We start from the raw sequence: 15,275 nt of genomic DNA on the forward strand, positions 1-15,275 counted from the left end.
TAAACACAACATTCTATGGGGCGCCAGCAACGTCAAAGTCAGTTGTGTATATTTGTCTTCAATCAGATTGTCTCAAAGACAGTATGTTGTTCTCTTCAAAGGCTGAGATGCACTGGATAAGGAGCACCCTACTCAGGTTGTCTTACGTACTGGACGAGAACTAACTATTCAAGTTGTCTCAAAGACATTAGAAGGTTGTTCTCTTCAAAGTGCGAGATGTACTAGACGAGGGGATCCGTCTTCAGCTTGTCTAAAAGACAGGTTGTTCTCAGAAGGTGAGATGTCAAGGATGAGGAATTCCGTGTTCAGGTTGTCTCAAAGACAGTAGGTCGCGCTCCTCAATAGTAGACTTATCCTGGATGAGAAGCTCCGTATTAAGGGTGTCTCGAAGGCAGTAGGCTGATCTCTTCAAAGGGCGAGATGTCCTGGATGAGGAGTTCCGTATTCAGGGTGTCTCAAAGATAGTAGACTGTTCTCTTCAAATGCTGAGATGTGCAGGATGTGGAGCTCCGTATTAAGGGTGTCCCAAAGGCAGTAGGTTGTTCTCTTCAAAGGGCGAGATGTCTTCGAAAAAGAGCTCCGTATTCAGGGTGTCTCAAAGACAGTAGGTTGTTCTCTTCAAAGGGCGAGATGTCCTCGACAAGGCGCTCCGTATTCAGGGTGTCTCAAAGACAATAAGTTGTTCTCTTCAAATGGTGAGATGTTCTGGATGTGGAGCTCCTTATTCAAGTTATTTCAAAGACAGTAGATTGTTCTCTTCAAAGGCTGAGATGTACTGGACGAGGAGCTCCCAATTCAGGTTGTCTCAAAGACAGTAGGCTGTTCTCTTCAAAGGGCGAGATGTCCTGGCTGAGGGGCTCCGTATTCACGGTGTCTGAAAAACTGTAGGTTGTTCTCTTCAAAGGGCGAGATGTTCTCGATAAGGAGCTCCGTATTCAGGGTGTCTCAAAGCCAGTAGGTTGTTCTCTTCAATGGCTGAGATGTCCTGGATGAGGAGCTCCGTATTCAGGGTGTCTCGAAGACAGTAGGCTGTTCTCTTCAAAGGGCGGGATGTCCTCAATAAGGAGCTCCGTATCCAGGGAGTCTTAAAAACAATAGGTTGTTCTCTTCAAAGGGCGAGATGTCCTGGATGAGGAGCTAGCTATTCTGGTTGTCTCAAAGACAGTAGGTTATCCTCTTCAAAGGGTGAGATGTCCTGGATGAGGAGCTCCGTATTCAGGGTGTCTCGAAGACAGTAGGCTGTTCTCTTCAAAGGGCGAGATGTCCTCGATAAGGAGCTCCGTATCCAGGGTGTCTCAAAGACAGTAGGCTCTTCTCTTCGAAGGGCAAGATTTCCTCAATAAGGAGCTCCGTATTCAGGGTGTCTCAAAGACAGAAGGCTGTTCTCATCAAAGGGCGAGATGTCCTCGATAATGAGCTCCGTATTCAGGGTGTCTCAAAGACAGTAGGCTGTTCTCTTCAATAGGTGAGTTGTCCAGGATGAGGAGCTCCCTATTCAAGGCGTTACAAAGACAGTAGGTTGTTCTCTTCAAAGGGCGAGATGTCCTGGCTGAGGAGCTCCGTATTCAGTGTGTCTGAAAGACATTAGGCTGTTCTCTTCAAAGGGCGAGATGTCCTCGATAAGGAGCTCCGTATTCAGGGTGTCTCGAAGACAGTAGGCTGTTCTCTTCAAAGGCTGAGATGACCTGGATGAGGAGCTCCGTATTCAGGGTGTCTCAAAGACAGTAGGTTGTTCTCTTGAAAGGGCGAGATGTCCTGGATGAGGAGCTCTGTATTCAGGGTGTCTCAAAGACAGTAGGCTGTTCTCTTGAAAGGGTGAGATGTCCTGGATGAGGAGTTACCTAGTCTGGTTGTCTCAAAGACAGTAGGTTGTTCTCTTCAAAGGGGGAGATTTCCTCGATAAGGAGCTCCCCTATCAGGATTTCTCAAAGACAGTAGGTTATTCTGTTCAAAGGGTGAGATGTCCTGGATGAGGAGCTACGTATTCAGGTTGTCTCAAAGATAGTAGGTTGTTCTCTTCAAAGGGCGAGATGTCCTCGATAAGGAGCCCCGTATTCAGGGTGTCTCAAAGATAGTAGGTTGTTCTCTTCAAAGGGCGAGATGTCCCGGATGAGGAGCTCCATATTCAGTTTGACTCAAAGACAGAAGGTTGTTCTCTTCTATAGGTGAGTTGTCCAGGATAAGGAGGTCCCTATTCAAGGCGTCTCAAAAACAATAGGTTGTTCTCTTCAAAGGGCGAGATGTCCTCGATAAGGAGCTCCGTATTCAGGGCCTCTCAAAGACAGTAGGTTGTTCTCTTCAAAGGGTGAGATGTACTGGACGAGGAGCTCCATATTCAGTTTGACTCAAAGACAGAAGGTTGTTCTCTTCTATAGGTGAGTTGTCCAGGATAAGGAGGTCCCTATTCAAGGCGTGTCAAAAAAATAGGTTGTTCTCTTCAAAGGGCGAGATGTCCTGGATGCGGAGCTCCGTATTCAGGGCCTCTCAAAGACAGTAGGTTGTTCTCTTCAAAGGGTGAGATGTACTGGACGAGGAGCTCCCTATTCAGGTTGTGTCAAAGACAGTAGGTTGTTCTCTTCAAAAGGGGAGATGTCCTCGACAAGGAGCTCCGTATTCAGGATTTCTCAAAGACAGTAGGTTGTTCTCTTCAAAGGCTGAGATGTTCTGTAATTGTCATATTATGACCTTTCTCGGGTATGAATACACTCATCATACGAGTGTGGACCAATCAGTCGTCACTTAGTTTTAAAAATTTCATGTTAGAACTTATGCCACGAACTACAACGCGAATCCGTCCCAGATTAATCTGAGCCAAGAGTTTATTTTCCATCCTCATCGATATTTTCGAATCGTGTTAAAGTCCGCTGTTTTTTAATGCGGCGAAAGGCGCATTTCACAATGAACAAAAGACAACTGAATGGATACTCCAATAGGCAACCTCAGCTGTAAGAAGATCGGCGGTTTTTTTCAAGAGTCAATATGACACATTTCATGGATATGCAACCCGATACACAATGAACGGTGGGCTATAGATATTTTTTAATACTGAAAGCAGGGTTTCTTATGACACAGCTTCACCAGAGAACATTTCCGTAACACCTTATCAGGTTAGTAAAGCCTAGCTGCATCATGGCATGGTTGCCGCATCTCAGCCACTGCGCGAAGGACATATAGCAACTTCGCTCATTTCATCCCATCCAAAGACTGATGAAGTACTATTATAGTACAATTGTACACGAATTGGAGACATAGGAAGTTGAATAAGAGGCCGGCGATGATATCACTGGTTTTGTTTAATTGCCAAAGATGCTACCCTACCAGCGCCAGCAGACACGTGAAACGAGGAGACATTGCCTATTCCGACATCATTGTGCTATTGCCTAAAGTTCTGACTCTCCGCCCTCTATCAAGACGCGAGCAAGATATGCTAGTGAGTATTATCTTATGACCGCGATGGAGCCACGTTTTGACAGCAAAACCATCAATGGGACTGGTTTTTAGTCTGTTTCAAGACTGGTTTTAGGACGGACTGTGCCAATTGAGATATATTTTGTTCTCCTGTCTCATTGGACGAATCTCTCAGGGTAACGTGTACCAGTCTATGCACCATAGGCAATACCACACAAGAACTATTCCGAAGCGAACAACGGATTGAGTGTAACAGAAACCATTGGCTCGGGAGTGGAGAGAGGGAGATTTCGGAAATGCCCGTCAACGCACTTGAGGAACATTTTGCAGCGTGTAAAAGACGCTGATGGGGAGTTGCGAATTAAAGGCTTCTTTGACGCCCACGCCACGGTAACAAAATCAAGAAGTACCGCACGAGCACTTTCCGCGATGACACCAATGACATTTATTGTTTGGGTTCATTGAGAGAGAGTGCAAATGCGCGCTTCATCCGTATCCTCTGGTGGGTGTCCATGGTGCCTAAAGTCCACTTCACCTAACTTGGCCGGCGATACGTCACCGTTTAAAGCCAACACAGTCTCAGGGTATCTTATCTTTCGGAATCGCCAGGCAAGGAATGTTAATTCGCCATCACTTTTATTGTGCAGATCCGAAGTAACATCTCTTGTCGCAACAATCGTTTTTCTAAATCGCATCCGAAGCGCTTCTCTGCGCACTTCGCTTCGCCAGATCCATGCACCAGGTATATGCTAAAGTTGCGACAAGTCAGTGTTATTTCTGACCAATGGAAACGGAAATGGAATTTTCTACATGTTCTAAGTGTTAATTCGGGGGACGTTAGCAACGAATCGGCCCGCATCTGCAATCCCGCCTTCAGGTTCTACTAATGAAAATAGCAGACCCTGCGATCGAGATTGCAAGGTGACCCCAAAATACGTCAAAAGGCGGGTCCCTGGCAGTTTTCTCGATGATTTGATTGTGACATCTGTGCTTTTGGCCAGTGTTCTTAGCGCCGTCTCCTACAGTAGAATGCTCAATTGGTTTGTCTTCAAAACGTCTAAGAGAACGGAACAATTCATTTACGCGGAATTTCGCTAAACATGTTGCATAGGCCGTCAATAAGGATGTGAGATTGTCCGTTAAAATCACTCGAATCATCCATAAGCGCAGTCTGGGGTGTCATTTGTCGTCACTTAGTCCGACCTTTTAGGTAGCGGTATCAGGGTACAGGACTCAAGTCAGTGAAATGGCGACTGGACGAATATTTGGCGGAAATTTGACCAAATGCGTTGTCTCTGGTGACACGTGTCCTGGTGATCTTATGACCACACAGGGTCGTGCCATCACCGAGTACACAGAATTGCTTGGGTACCTGCAATCCATCTACAATGCCTATAACTTGTACTTTCCACCCATTTTGATCCTCTTCGGCATCTTTGGTAACATTCTGTCTCTCTGTGTCCTCAATCAGCCGAGCTACCGGAAGACATCCACTGGTTTCTACATGATAGCGTTAGCCATAAGCGATCTAAACTTGGTCTCAAATTGCCTTATACATCACTACCTACGAAGGAACTTCGGTCCTGTCGTCGTGAACGGGCCATTTTGTCGTTCATTACTCTTCTTCTTGTTCGGCGGAGACAAGTTTTCGGCATGGCTCATCCTCTTTATGTCAATAGATCGAATGATTGCTGTAGTTTTCCCCTTGAAAGCACCAGTACTCTGTGCAAAGTTTCGAGCGAAAGTTTTAGTCGCCACTTTTACCGTGGTCAACTTAATTCGGTGTACCCCTGGCGTCATTTGGGGGGAACCGCAATACCGTAGAGCATACGACTACTGGAGTTGTGACATTGTCCTTGAAGAGCGACAGTACGAGAAAATATATTATCTCCACTCTCTAATAATTGACCAGTGGCTGTTATTTCTGCTTGTTTTAGCCGCAAATTTACAAATATCATTCACTTTGGCTCGCAGTAGTAGACGCCGAAAGAAGATGCTCAGTGATCACAGGGAGAGAATGACGAAAAAGGAAGGGTCTTTAACCGCCATGTTATTGGCGAACTCATTCGCTTTCGTTTTCTTTTGGATTCCATATCAGATAGATTACTTCTTTTGGAGATATTTTTTTAATCGAAGACTCAGTTATTTCGAATTTCATTTGCGGTTAATGAGCTGGAACACAGCCTATGTTATAAGTTACATCAACCCAACTATTAATTTCTACATCTATTGCCTTAGTTCAAGCAAATTCCGCAAGGAGGCAACAGAATTACTTTCATGGAGAAAATTAAAGAAATTCTAACTCAGCTGAGCTGTTCTGAAGGGTTGTGATAGAGTGGTGCAAAGATACTGCTGTGAACGACTGTATTGTTCATAGCCCAGCTTCAATCACTCATGTGATTACCGTAATATTCAGAAAATATTGTACCTGCTCCACCGACCTAATTTGCCTAGATATTGACTCATGATTGTATGTAGCTGAAGTAAATAGCACGGTGCTGCACAAGTCAAGTCCTTTAAAGTGGATCTTTTTGCAGTGCTTTTGACAACTTTTCAGAACCGTCTGCAGCAGATATGCAGTCAAATCACTATAATAAATGATTTGTGATCCAAGGTGAATATAACTACAGAGGAACATTTCACCTGGGAGTCAAGAGTGTGTGGCTTATTGTATCCAGATTTGCTGGTTGAACCACATCGACCAGACATAAGAGATTTCAACAAGTGGTTCAAACATTTGGACTGTTGACGAATGTTCCGTCTTAAGACAGTTTCAGTCTCAACCTTATTTCGTTTAGTTGTATTTTATATCGCCAGGTGACTCCCCTTACGTTCTGCTTTTTGGTTTAGTGTAAACGAGATGTATATCGAACAGTGAGACGAAAATAAAGGCCAAAAGCCACGAGAACCAATCGGAAGCAATTTAGTTCATCGGAACAACGAAGTCATTACAACGAACGAATGAATCTCTTTGAAAATAACTAAGAAATTCTCATGCTATTGTCGTCGACCGCTTCTGAAATCGCCTAGATATGAAAGAACATACAGCCTTTTAAAATGTTTGGTCGTCCCCGCTATATCATTCCTCATGAGGACTCTCGATCACATCCAAAGAACCATCCTGTCCGTGACACAAGAACAGACTCGGGTATTTCCCGCGGAAATCTCCCACGTAAATCGTTGAATTCGGATCAGCGCACCAAGTGAAGTTGCCCTCCCACTTCTTTGCATCACTGAAAAAAACGTTGTCATTCTGGCCGAAGAAAATGCGCATCTTTCTCTCGGAGCCAGCGCCAGTGATACACACCAAATCTGGGCGTCCATCGCCATCAAAGTGCCCTGAGTCGAGAAATGAACCAAAGGGGCAATCGGTTTCTTTCAGAATCTGTCTCTTCTGTGTTAGCGGGAACTTTCTATTGGAATTACCAAACATTGCATCTGTTGATGACTTCCCATGACAAATCAGGTCGTCGTAGCTATCTCTACCCAAGCTCCGGACGAGTAGACGACCCTCAGTGTTATTTTCTGGTTGACAAAACTCGCGATTGTAACTGCCCTGCTCAGTACTTCCTACCTTGATGCCAAACAAGAACAGAGTCCCATTCTGATTGTTGCACACTAATTGCATGAACCCGTCGTTTGTAAATCTTCCCAAGTGAGTCGGGCTATCGGTCGAAGCCGAACAAAATCCGCTGACTTCGAAAGTGTTTTCGACAAACAGTGTCCAATTCGACATGTGCAAAATGCTCAATGTTTTGTTCTTCAACGTACGATCATCACAAAAGATATCGGAAAGTTTATCTCCGTTGACATCGCCGATTCTCATGACAGTGTCATGTTCCGAGGGACAGTGTGGGTAATCTAGAACTTGCTTTAGCGGTTTAAAGTGTAAGGAAATCTTACCCAATGTCAGGGCGAAGCTCAGTGTTCTTTTGACACCATTGTGGCAGATTAGGTCTGGCTGGTTATCATCGTTAACCAACCCGAGATAAACTGTTCCGCCTTCTGAAGGACTACACCAGGGGACAGTGCGTCTTCTTCCTGACAACGCCCACGGTGAAGGTTGCGAAATGTCACTTTCCTGGCTCAGCATACAACTGTCATTCGCCAGTAGGCTAAAAGCAGCACATTTTACGTCCGCGATACACGCCTGTGCACAAGCCACCTCTCCCCTGCCAGGGAGAGCCTTAAAATCATGTCCAGAGATTGTAACACCAGTTATTATTTCGTGGTAATCCGCGGCAGAAAGTTCGCTGGCAGCTGCTTTGCAACTCGTCATGAAAAGAATCGAGAAGGCCGATATCGTAATACCGCATGAACTAAACATTTTTGCTTTTCACTAATATTCAACACATCACATCAAAGTATATCCGAGGTCCGTTGAATGATTTAGAACTGTGACATCAGCTAGAAACCACATAAAATGTGTCAGAATTTCAGCTTATCGAAATTCCACCTTTTCGGCAGAACGTTTCAGAGAACATAAACCATCACCAGACGATATCCAGAGTCCTCTCGTGAGGCTTCGAATTCGACCAAAAGGACGTTACGCCATTTCACCAGTGCGCCTGGAAACGTGTGCATTCAACTGCCTCGCACAAGTTACTGACATTGTCATGCCACAAGACTATGATAAGGTGAAGTTCGGATGTGCGAAATCATGAGTTCAGAATCACGGTGTCCAATCGAAAATATACCGGGTTTTTTTATACCGCGATACCGGAAATCTATTGTCCATACGATACGGTCGGCGGTGTCGATTGGGCGACGTGAGAATGGGGCAAATACATACACCTCTGCATTGTCTACTTGTCTGCCAGAGGGCTTTTGTATACTTCTGCGTTGCTGATACCGCGATTTTATGGAGCTATCTGCGTCAACTTCAGGAAGTTTACGAGAGAAAACTGATTATATTTTCACATGTTGATTTTTCAACTGACATGAAGACACTCGATCGCTGGGTAGATTTTCACCGAGCACTTTCGCCGTATTGCGCGATTTTGGTGAGAACCAAATCTGCCATGGAATATCCAGTTATGATGTTTTGTCACAATGACGTAACGGTGCTCATTTAAATGCAATTTGTCGATGTAAACAAATTGCTTAATAACCAGACTCTAATGAAGGATGAGCTCGTATCCTGGGTAGTTGATTGAACAACCTTCTCCATATACGTTCCCTTCCTGTTGCTCGATTGACATGTGAATTATATGCTTGTACCCTGGGTGGCTGAACAACATTCTCCATACATGCGCCCGTCTTTTTACTTATACGCATTAATAAAATGAATGGGAGACTAATCGATCAAACAAACTTCACCGTCTCCTTACAGGTGCCCGTCCTTTTATCAATCAGTTTATTGAAAGACATGTAGATACATGTATAACAGGGTAAGTTTGAAGTGTATGCTTACACCCGTTTCGTGAACAAAATAATATCTTCGGCGCACCAGCTGTAGCTCATTTCATTAATGAAGTCCAATGCAAACTGAACACTGTACTATTACGATGCAAGCGCTTCAGCGCAAAAGTCGCCACGACGTTTTTCGTATGAAATTCATGTTAGCAAATGGCTTTGGATGCGTTGGTCATATCTGCCCACATTTGTTTCAGCTGGTCCTGTGTCATCCTTGTCCCTGTGAGTGCTTCCCCTCTGATGACGTCACACAGTTTTGGCGCCTTACGCATGGCGTCTGTAAAGCCATCATTGCCGAAATGTTCCACAGTACCCAATATTTTTGGTAAAATCCCCGTAATGTACACATCCTCCAACCAAATAGGTTTCACATATTGTGACGTGTTGTAAAAATCTTTTGCAACTGGTACAGACATTAGATACCCTGCTCCTGGGGTGTAAGGTGGAAAATGATCAAAGGGAAACTCTTCAACAGTCGTCAGCCATTTTCCCTTGCGCCGGACCCGAGATTTTGGACTGATCAAACCGATCACATGGCGAGATGGATTCTTGGCTATCAACAAGTCTAAAATGTAGGGTGTGTTTACAAAAACGTCGTCATCCACCTTCATTAGATATGATGCACCGTGGCAGAATGTTGACGTCCATTTGAGCGCCATGATGGATTTCAAGGTCAGATTTCTATATGATTCCCTGAAGTCTTCCTGGATAATATCGCCATATTTTGCACTCTCATCTTTCAACTGATTCTCCCAATATCTATTGTCAGTTTTCGCGTGGAGGAAATAGACATTCACTTTCCTTGAAATATTCCGTAAAGGCCAGTTGTTGGTCACTGAAGCACCGCCCCAAGTTTTGCGGATAGTCATACGCTTTTCAGCATCCGGGGCGTTTGCCAGCACCATGATCACAAGAAAGGGACTGTCAATAGTACCAAGTGTCCTACACTTGCCGGGATTGATTAAATAAGTAAAATTGTGTGGATTAATGACACGATCACTGTGCCGGTAAAACAACCTTTCTTTCTCATCGACATTACGCACTTTCGTTGGGGACGGCTTCTTGACGCTAAATTTTGATTGGCCTTGACCTCCAGATGGTTCGTAAATTCCGGAAGATGCAGAGTATTCTTTGGTAACAGTCGTCTGCTTGAGATTTCTGCGGAAGTTTTCGCCGTCATTCGGGGAATGCGCCGACAAGGTCATGGCGAGGATCCAAATTAAGGGCACGAAGAGGAGATATCTCAGGAGCCGCCTCCATTTCTTGGGGAACAAGACAAGCATGAGATTCCCGAGTCTGCCGGCGCTTGCGTCATGTAGCCGGTGTTCAACCTTGTGTTTACTGCAACGATAAAGAATGAACAGTTACGAACAAAAAGTTCTTTCTTCAACCAGAAACCGACTGAGCGAGCTATCTTTTCTGTTTTTTTCCCCCGCCCTACACTATAAAAGTCACCGATCGCATAGCAAGATATACCCCCAATGCATAAAACCATAAGGTTCAGGATGGGCTATGGCGGACGAGTCAGGATGAACTGTTACATCTATTGAATTGATATTTAAAACATACACATTTTAATTGGTTTACAGCAATAGATGTCTCTTCAGACCACGACCAAGCGGGGATTGAAGTTCCCACCGCTGTATATGGGTATAGTCCTCATTATTATACCAAAGTCAACAAGTCACATTTCCGTTTAATCCAAACAGTTTTGTCAATTGCATCCTGTACCTGCAGCTCACTGTAAAGGACACTTTGTTATCACGAAAGGATAAAACTGAATAAACAGACCTGTTTTAGTATTATGAACATATACATGTGCATATATGTAATTATTGAACTTTTTAAAGTGCTAGTTAACTCTTTTAAAGGCGTACACCGTTCGTATTTACCAGTGGAATGCAGTTAATATTCACAATGCCGTATAGTGCATATATCATGCATGCAAATTCGCTGAAACTTGGTATTTATAGTATCTGTATATCTGGCTCACTCACAGTGGCAATGTTTAATATATATATTCAGTGCGTGTTTACGCCATTGGAAATTTTCAAATTCAACTACAATTTTCAAATCTTAAACGAACGACGTTGCATTTGCAGTTGTTATATTGGTTTACGATGAAACTATAGATTTTTCGAGGTTTCGCCGAGAAGAGGTAATATCATATACATGTACATTTTTAAACTCATTTAGTGATTCTAAAATGAAATAGGAAGCGAAAGTTGGCCTACCTCATAATATCATGCTATTGATATCCCTCCATATAAAAATTGGTCAACAATATGTGTGAAAGTTAATATTATATTGATAACTTTAGATAGAGGATTATAGTGAATGATCCACAACTACAGGTATGAACGGCGAAAAAGGACCAACTATAAGCATTGGTCCAAACATCTGCCTCTCAAGTCGTCGTATTCCTGAGGCATATGGCATCAATCATTGTTCAATTAGGCCAGGCCCTGTCGTATCAAGTGCCTACAGTTGCCAAAGTATCAATTCAAAATATTATTTAATGATTAATTCTGGTCTAATGTATAAGCCATATCTTGCACAGTAAAACATTTAAAAATTATATACTGTTCCATGTGCTGCTGCCACGCGGGAAGTGTCACTTCATATTTAATCAATGTTGTTTGGGCCAGTTTAAATATACATTTTTCATTGAATGAATCATGAGTATCTCGCTATAACCCGCTTATACATGTTTAGTCTGGGATCCTGATCGCGCTCTCTACAACTCGCCACCCGCCTATAGTCTGGGATCCTGATCGCCCTCTCGCTGCAACTCGCCACCCGCCTAAAGTCTGGGATCCTGATCGCCCTCTCGCTACAACTCGCCACCCGCCTATAGTCTGGGATCCTGATCGCCCTCTCGCTACAACTCGCCACCCGCCTATAGTCTGGGATCCTGATCGCCCTCTCGCTACAACTCGCCACCCGCCTATAGTCTGGGATCCTGATCGCTTTTTAGGTCACTTCAACTCCCTTTTTTTTTATCCACCCACTTTAGTACGTTGCTTTAAAATCTTTTCTAGTTTTTGAAATATTGAATATTTTCTAACTTAAAATCAATTTACGTGCTTTCAGTTTACAGCAAATCAATTGAGGTGTCAAAGCCTGGGCCGATTTGATGTTTTGAAAATAATGTTTGTTAAAAAATTTGCTATCAGCTGAGATTGTTTTCCAATCTTTCTGACATAATAATCCATTTTCGCTTTAAGAAAACCCACTAAAAGCACTTCGTTCGCCTGATTTGATATAATGAGTGGCACACAGAATATTAGGATAACTGTCTTTTTAATTTCACTCCAGTGGAATCGGGCACAATCAGCCCTTTCATCAAAATCATTACAAGATTGCTTGCAACAGCAGAACCATCCTGAACTTCAGTGCAACACTAACGTGTGCGAGGGGAGGAGCATATTCGACTGACTCGGGTGGTAATCGAGGATGCAGCAAAACGTGCCCGGCCAAGTCTGCCCAATCTGCCTTTTCCCAAATGTTCCTCCGTCTCTCCTATCACGAAAAGACCATGAATGAAAAAAATTGCATTCGAAACTTAACGAAGTCACCGTTCGCGATAAAAATCTGATCAGTTGGTAAAATTAATATGAATATGACATAATTGGCAATAACAGTGATATTCATCTATCACTATGAATTAACTTCACTTCATGAACGATATTTTTTATTCAAAATTGGGTCATAAATAGTTTGTATAGAGACGGCCAACTTACATACAGCATTGCATGGTTGTAAATGTACGTTACATTCTTTCTCTTATAAAACAATACAAACTGGATGATTAAATTTAGTGTTTTTGCTCGTAATATACAAACGGGAGGGAAACATGATGCACGCAATACAAAGCTACATAAATTCAATAGATCGGATTTTTTTTTGCAAAAGCCACATTCGCTTGTGCAGGTTCCGGGTGTCATTTGATTACGCTGAAGGCAGTATTATACTAACAAAAACAAGATACCTGAAGTTACATGTTTTAGCTAACACCCGATGTTCCACAAAAAAACAGGCAGCCAAAAAGCCTGGCATTTCCATCACAACCGTTGTTTGGGGCCTGCTACCCTGGGTAGGTTGGTAGATATTTCATAGGTGTAGTTCGAGGGCAAAACATGCAGATCATTTGTTTGTATCCATTATCAAATTTGCAAGTTAATTGTAAAAAAGTCAATATGAATTTCTTTTTGAAACGGAGGCAATGAAATATAAGTATTATCATTACTATCATGTCCCGGGGGTTGCTCATCGTCAGCAAGATAAATGTTTGTTTCTGAGCCTTTGTCAGACTGTGAACTCTTGCGTGTGCATGCCCTCAGCATCGAACGACCATGTGCATGACATCAATCTCCATGATATCTAGCTTGAATTGAATGTTCAGAACCGCTCTAAGGATAGGTCGGCGAATCTATAGAGTATCTCAGTTAAAAACAAGGCTGATTTGCGTTATATTATTAGCTCTAAATCATCTTTTTCAGTTCGTTCAGTCAAAAGCAGGTGGCGCGACGACTTTAAAAAAAATTCCCCGATGCCCTCTTCGTTGAGTGTGATGACACGACAGACCTTCGTAGTTCGTCGTTCGTTTTCAATGTATAGGTCAGGAAACCTGCCTTATGAACATTGGCTAAATTTCCCATGGCTGGTCAGTGGAGATGATTGATTTTATATGTTTTTTGCAGTTTCAACCTGGAGTAACCAGCTGGTTACTCAAAGGTTTCAAGAAATAGGCCTACAACTGGCATTAAATTGTCGATCAAGTCTTTTGTTTCGTATCTTTTCCTGTTATAAATGATACATATGTTTACATTTTGCAGTTTTTTTATACTGGCAATGTTTACATTGGTGTGCTTTTTCGCTGTGATGTTATAGATTTTTGTTTAAATTTTCATGAATTTAACGGAAACCGATGCACCGCCTTTGTCAAATTATCTCAGAACGTTTCGAGGAATGGAAAAGCTCTCCACGTCGTTTCCAATGAATATTTATCAAAATGAATAAGCGAAATGGTATCATTTGGACATCAAGCGTTAAACGCCCTCACGAAAAATGTGTCTCAATTTCACCATGGTAAATCAACAATTCACCGTGGTAAGCTGACAGAACTTCACCATGTTGAATTGGGACGGTGAGAAATATTTACCACCGATGCTGAATTCACCATGGTGAGCATGGTAAATCTGAGATCGTTTTCGTAAGGGACAACACATCAGGGTTTTCGATTCGTGATATCACTGGAGGGAGGTTCCGCTTTTGCTAACTTCCAAATACGAATTATTTATTAAAGCATCAAATCTTGTAACTTCGGAAATGGTAATAGAGACCCAACCTTTGCAACTTAGGAAATAGTGACAGACACTCAAACCTTTTTGAAAAACCAAAAAGTCTCTCTCCGCCGAGTGACCTTCTGATCTGACGAGGTATCTTGGTACCTTCGATTTGAGCAGTTTGAGCAATGGATTGAAGCAGTGATCATACTTACAAAGTTGGAATCTGTTGATCCGGGCTGTTCACCGAGTGTCGCCTTTTTTCACGGAGGTATCCTGGCTATCTTATAATTGGTCAATGCGATGGTCAGTACATGTATATCTTCGACGTCAATTATACGCTTCTGATGGTTCCATTCGTTCAGTCATGCCATCACAGAAGCATGGAAGGTCCATCCTGCGGTCATGACTTGGCGTTTTGTTGTGCAAACCCTTACCAACACTTTTTTACTTATCCAAGACGTATGTCAGTTTACAACAGCTCGATTTAGTTAACCACTGCAACAAGCGTCCGTCGTTAGGGATGGTCCTTGGATGTTTTTATCTCGCTTTACTTCTTCATTGATAACTAAGATTCCGACCGCTTGTTGCTGATTGTTGCCTCAGACAGTAAGACTCATCCACATGACGTTCCCGTCTCCTTTTCTGGTCTTATGCCGTATATACTGCAGCAGCGACGATCCCGAACTTGCGCATTTTACTCCGAGAGCTTGAAGAATTCTCCACCTGAGTTCAAAGCCAAGTCATCGGTATAATATTACACTTGAATTTCTCCCCAAACAAAATAAGTTCCATGTGACATGTCGTTCACTAATCCAAGAGAATGATTTGAAATAAGGTCCGCATGGATATCAATGGTTGTTTAACCAACACACAACCAGGTTAAAGATACATGGATACAGGAACACATCCGTCTCTGCGAAGGCGGAGTGCTTATTGACCGGAAAGTCCACAAGGCTCATACCTCAAACACTCATTACACATAACTTTTTCACATCCATAGCTCCATACCGACACCACCGTGTATAATATTAAAAGCAAAATAATAATGCTAATTTACCCAAATTCCGTCTGTGAGGTTGACACACTTTTGATATACGGTCGAAACAAGCAAGCAATTAATCAACGTTCAATACAAAAACTCGTGCTTGGTGTGTTAATCAG

General features: G+C 42.9%; 1 protein-coding gene across 1 annotated transcript; it reads right to left on the reverse strand.

Annotated features, from left to right (window-relative positions):
* Window positions 1–3,770: 3,770 nt before the first annotated feature.
* Window positions 3,771–15,114, reverse strand: LOC135488368 (beta-1,3-galactosyltransferase 1-like). The gene is made up of 2 exons (XM_064772957.1): window positions 14,327–15,114; window positions 3,771–10,164 (listed from the first exon to the last, which is right to left on the reverse strand). The coding sequence occupies exon 2, from the start codon at window positions 10,104–10,106 to the stop codon at window positions 8,970–8,972; it is 1,137 nt and encodes a 378-aa protein (XP_064629027.1). The 5' UTR covers window positions 10,107–10,164; window positions 14,327–15,114; the 3' UTR covers window positions 3,771–8,969.
* Between the last annotated feature and the right edge of the window lie 161 nt (window positions 15,115–15,275).

This window comes from Lineus longissimus, chromosome 5, assembly GCF_910592395.1.
Source record: "Lineus longissimus chromosome 5, tnLinLong1.2, whole genome shotgun sequence".
NCBI classification, from domain to species: Eukaryota; Metazoa; Nemertea; class Pilidiophora; order Heteronemertea; family Lineidae; genus Lineus; species Lineus longissimus.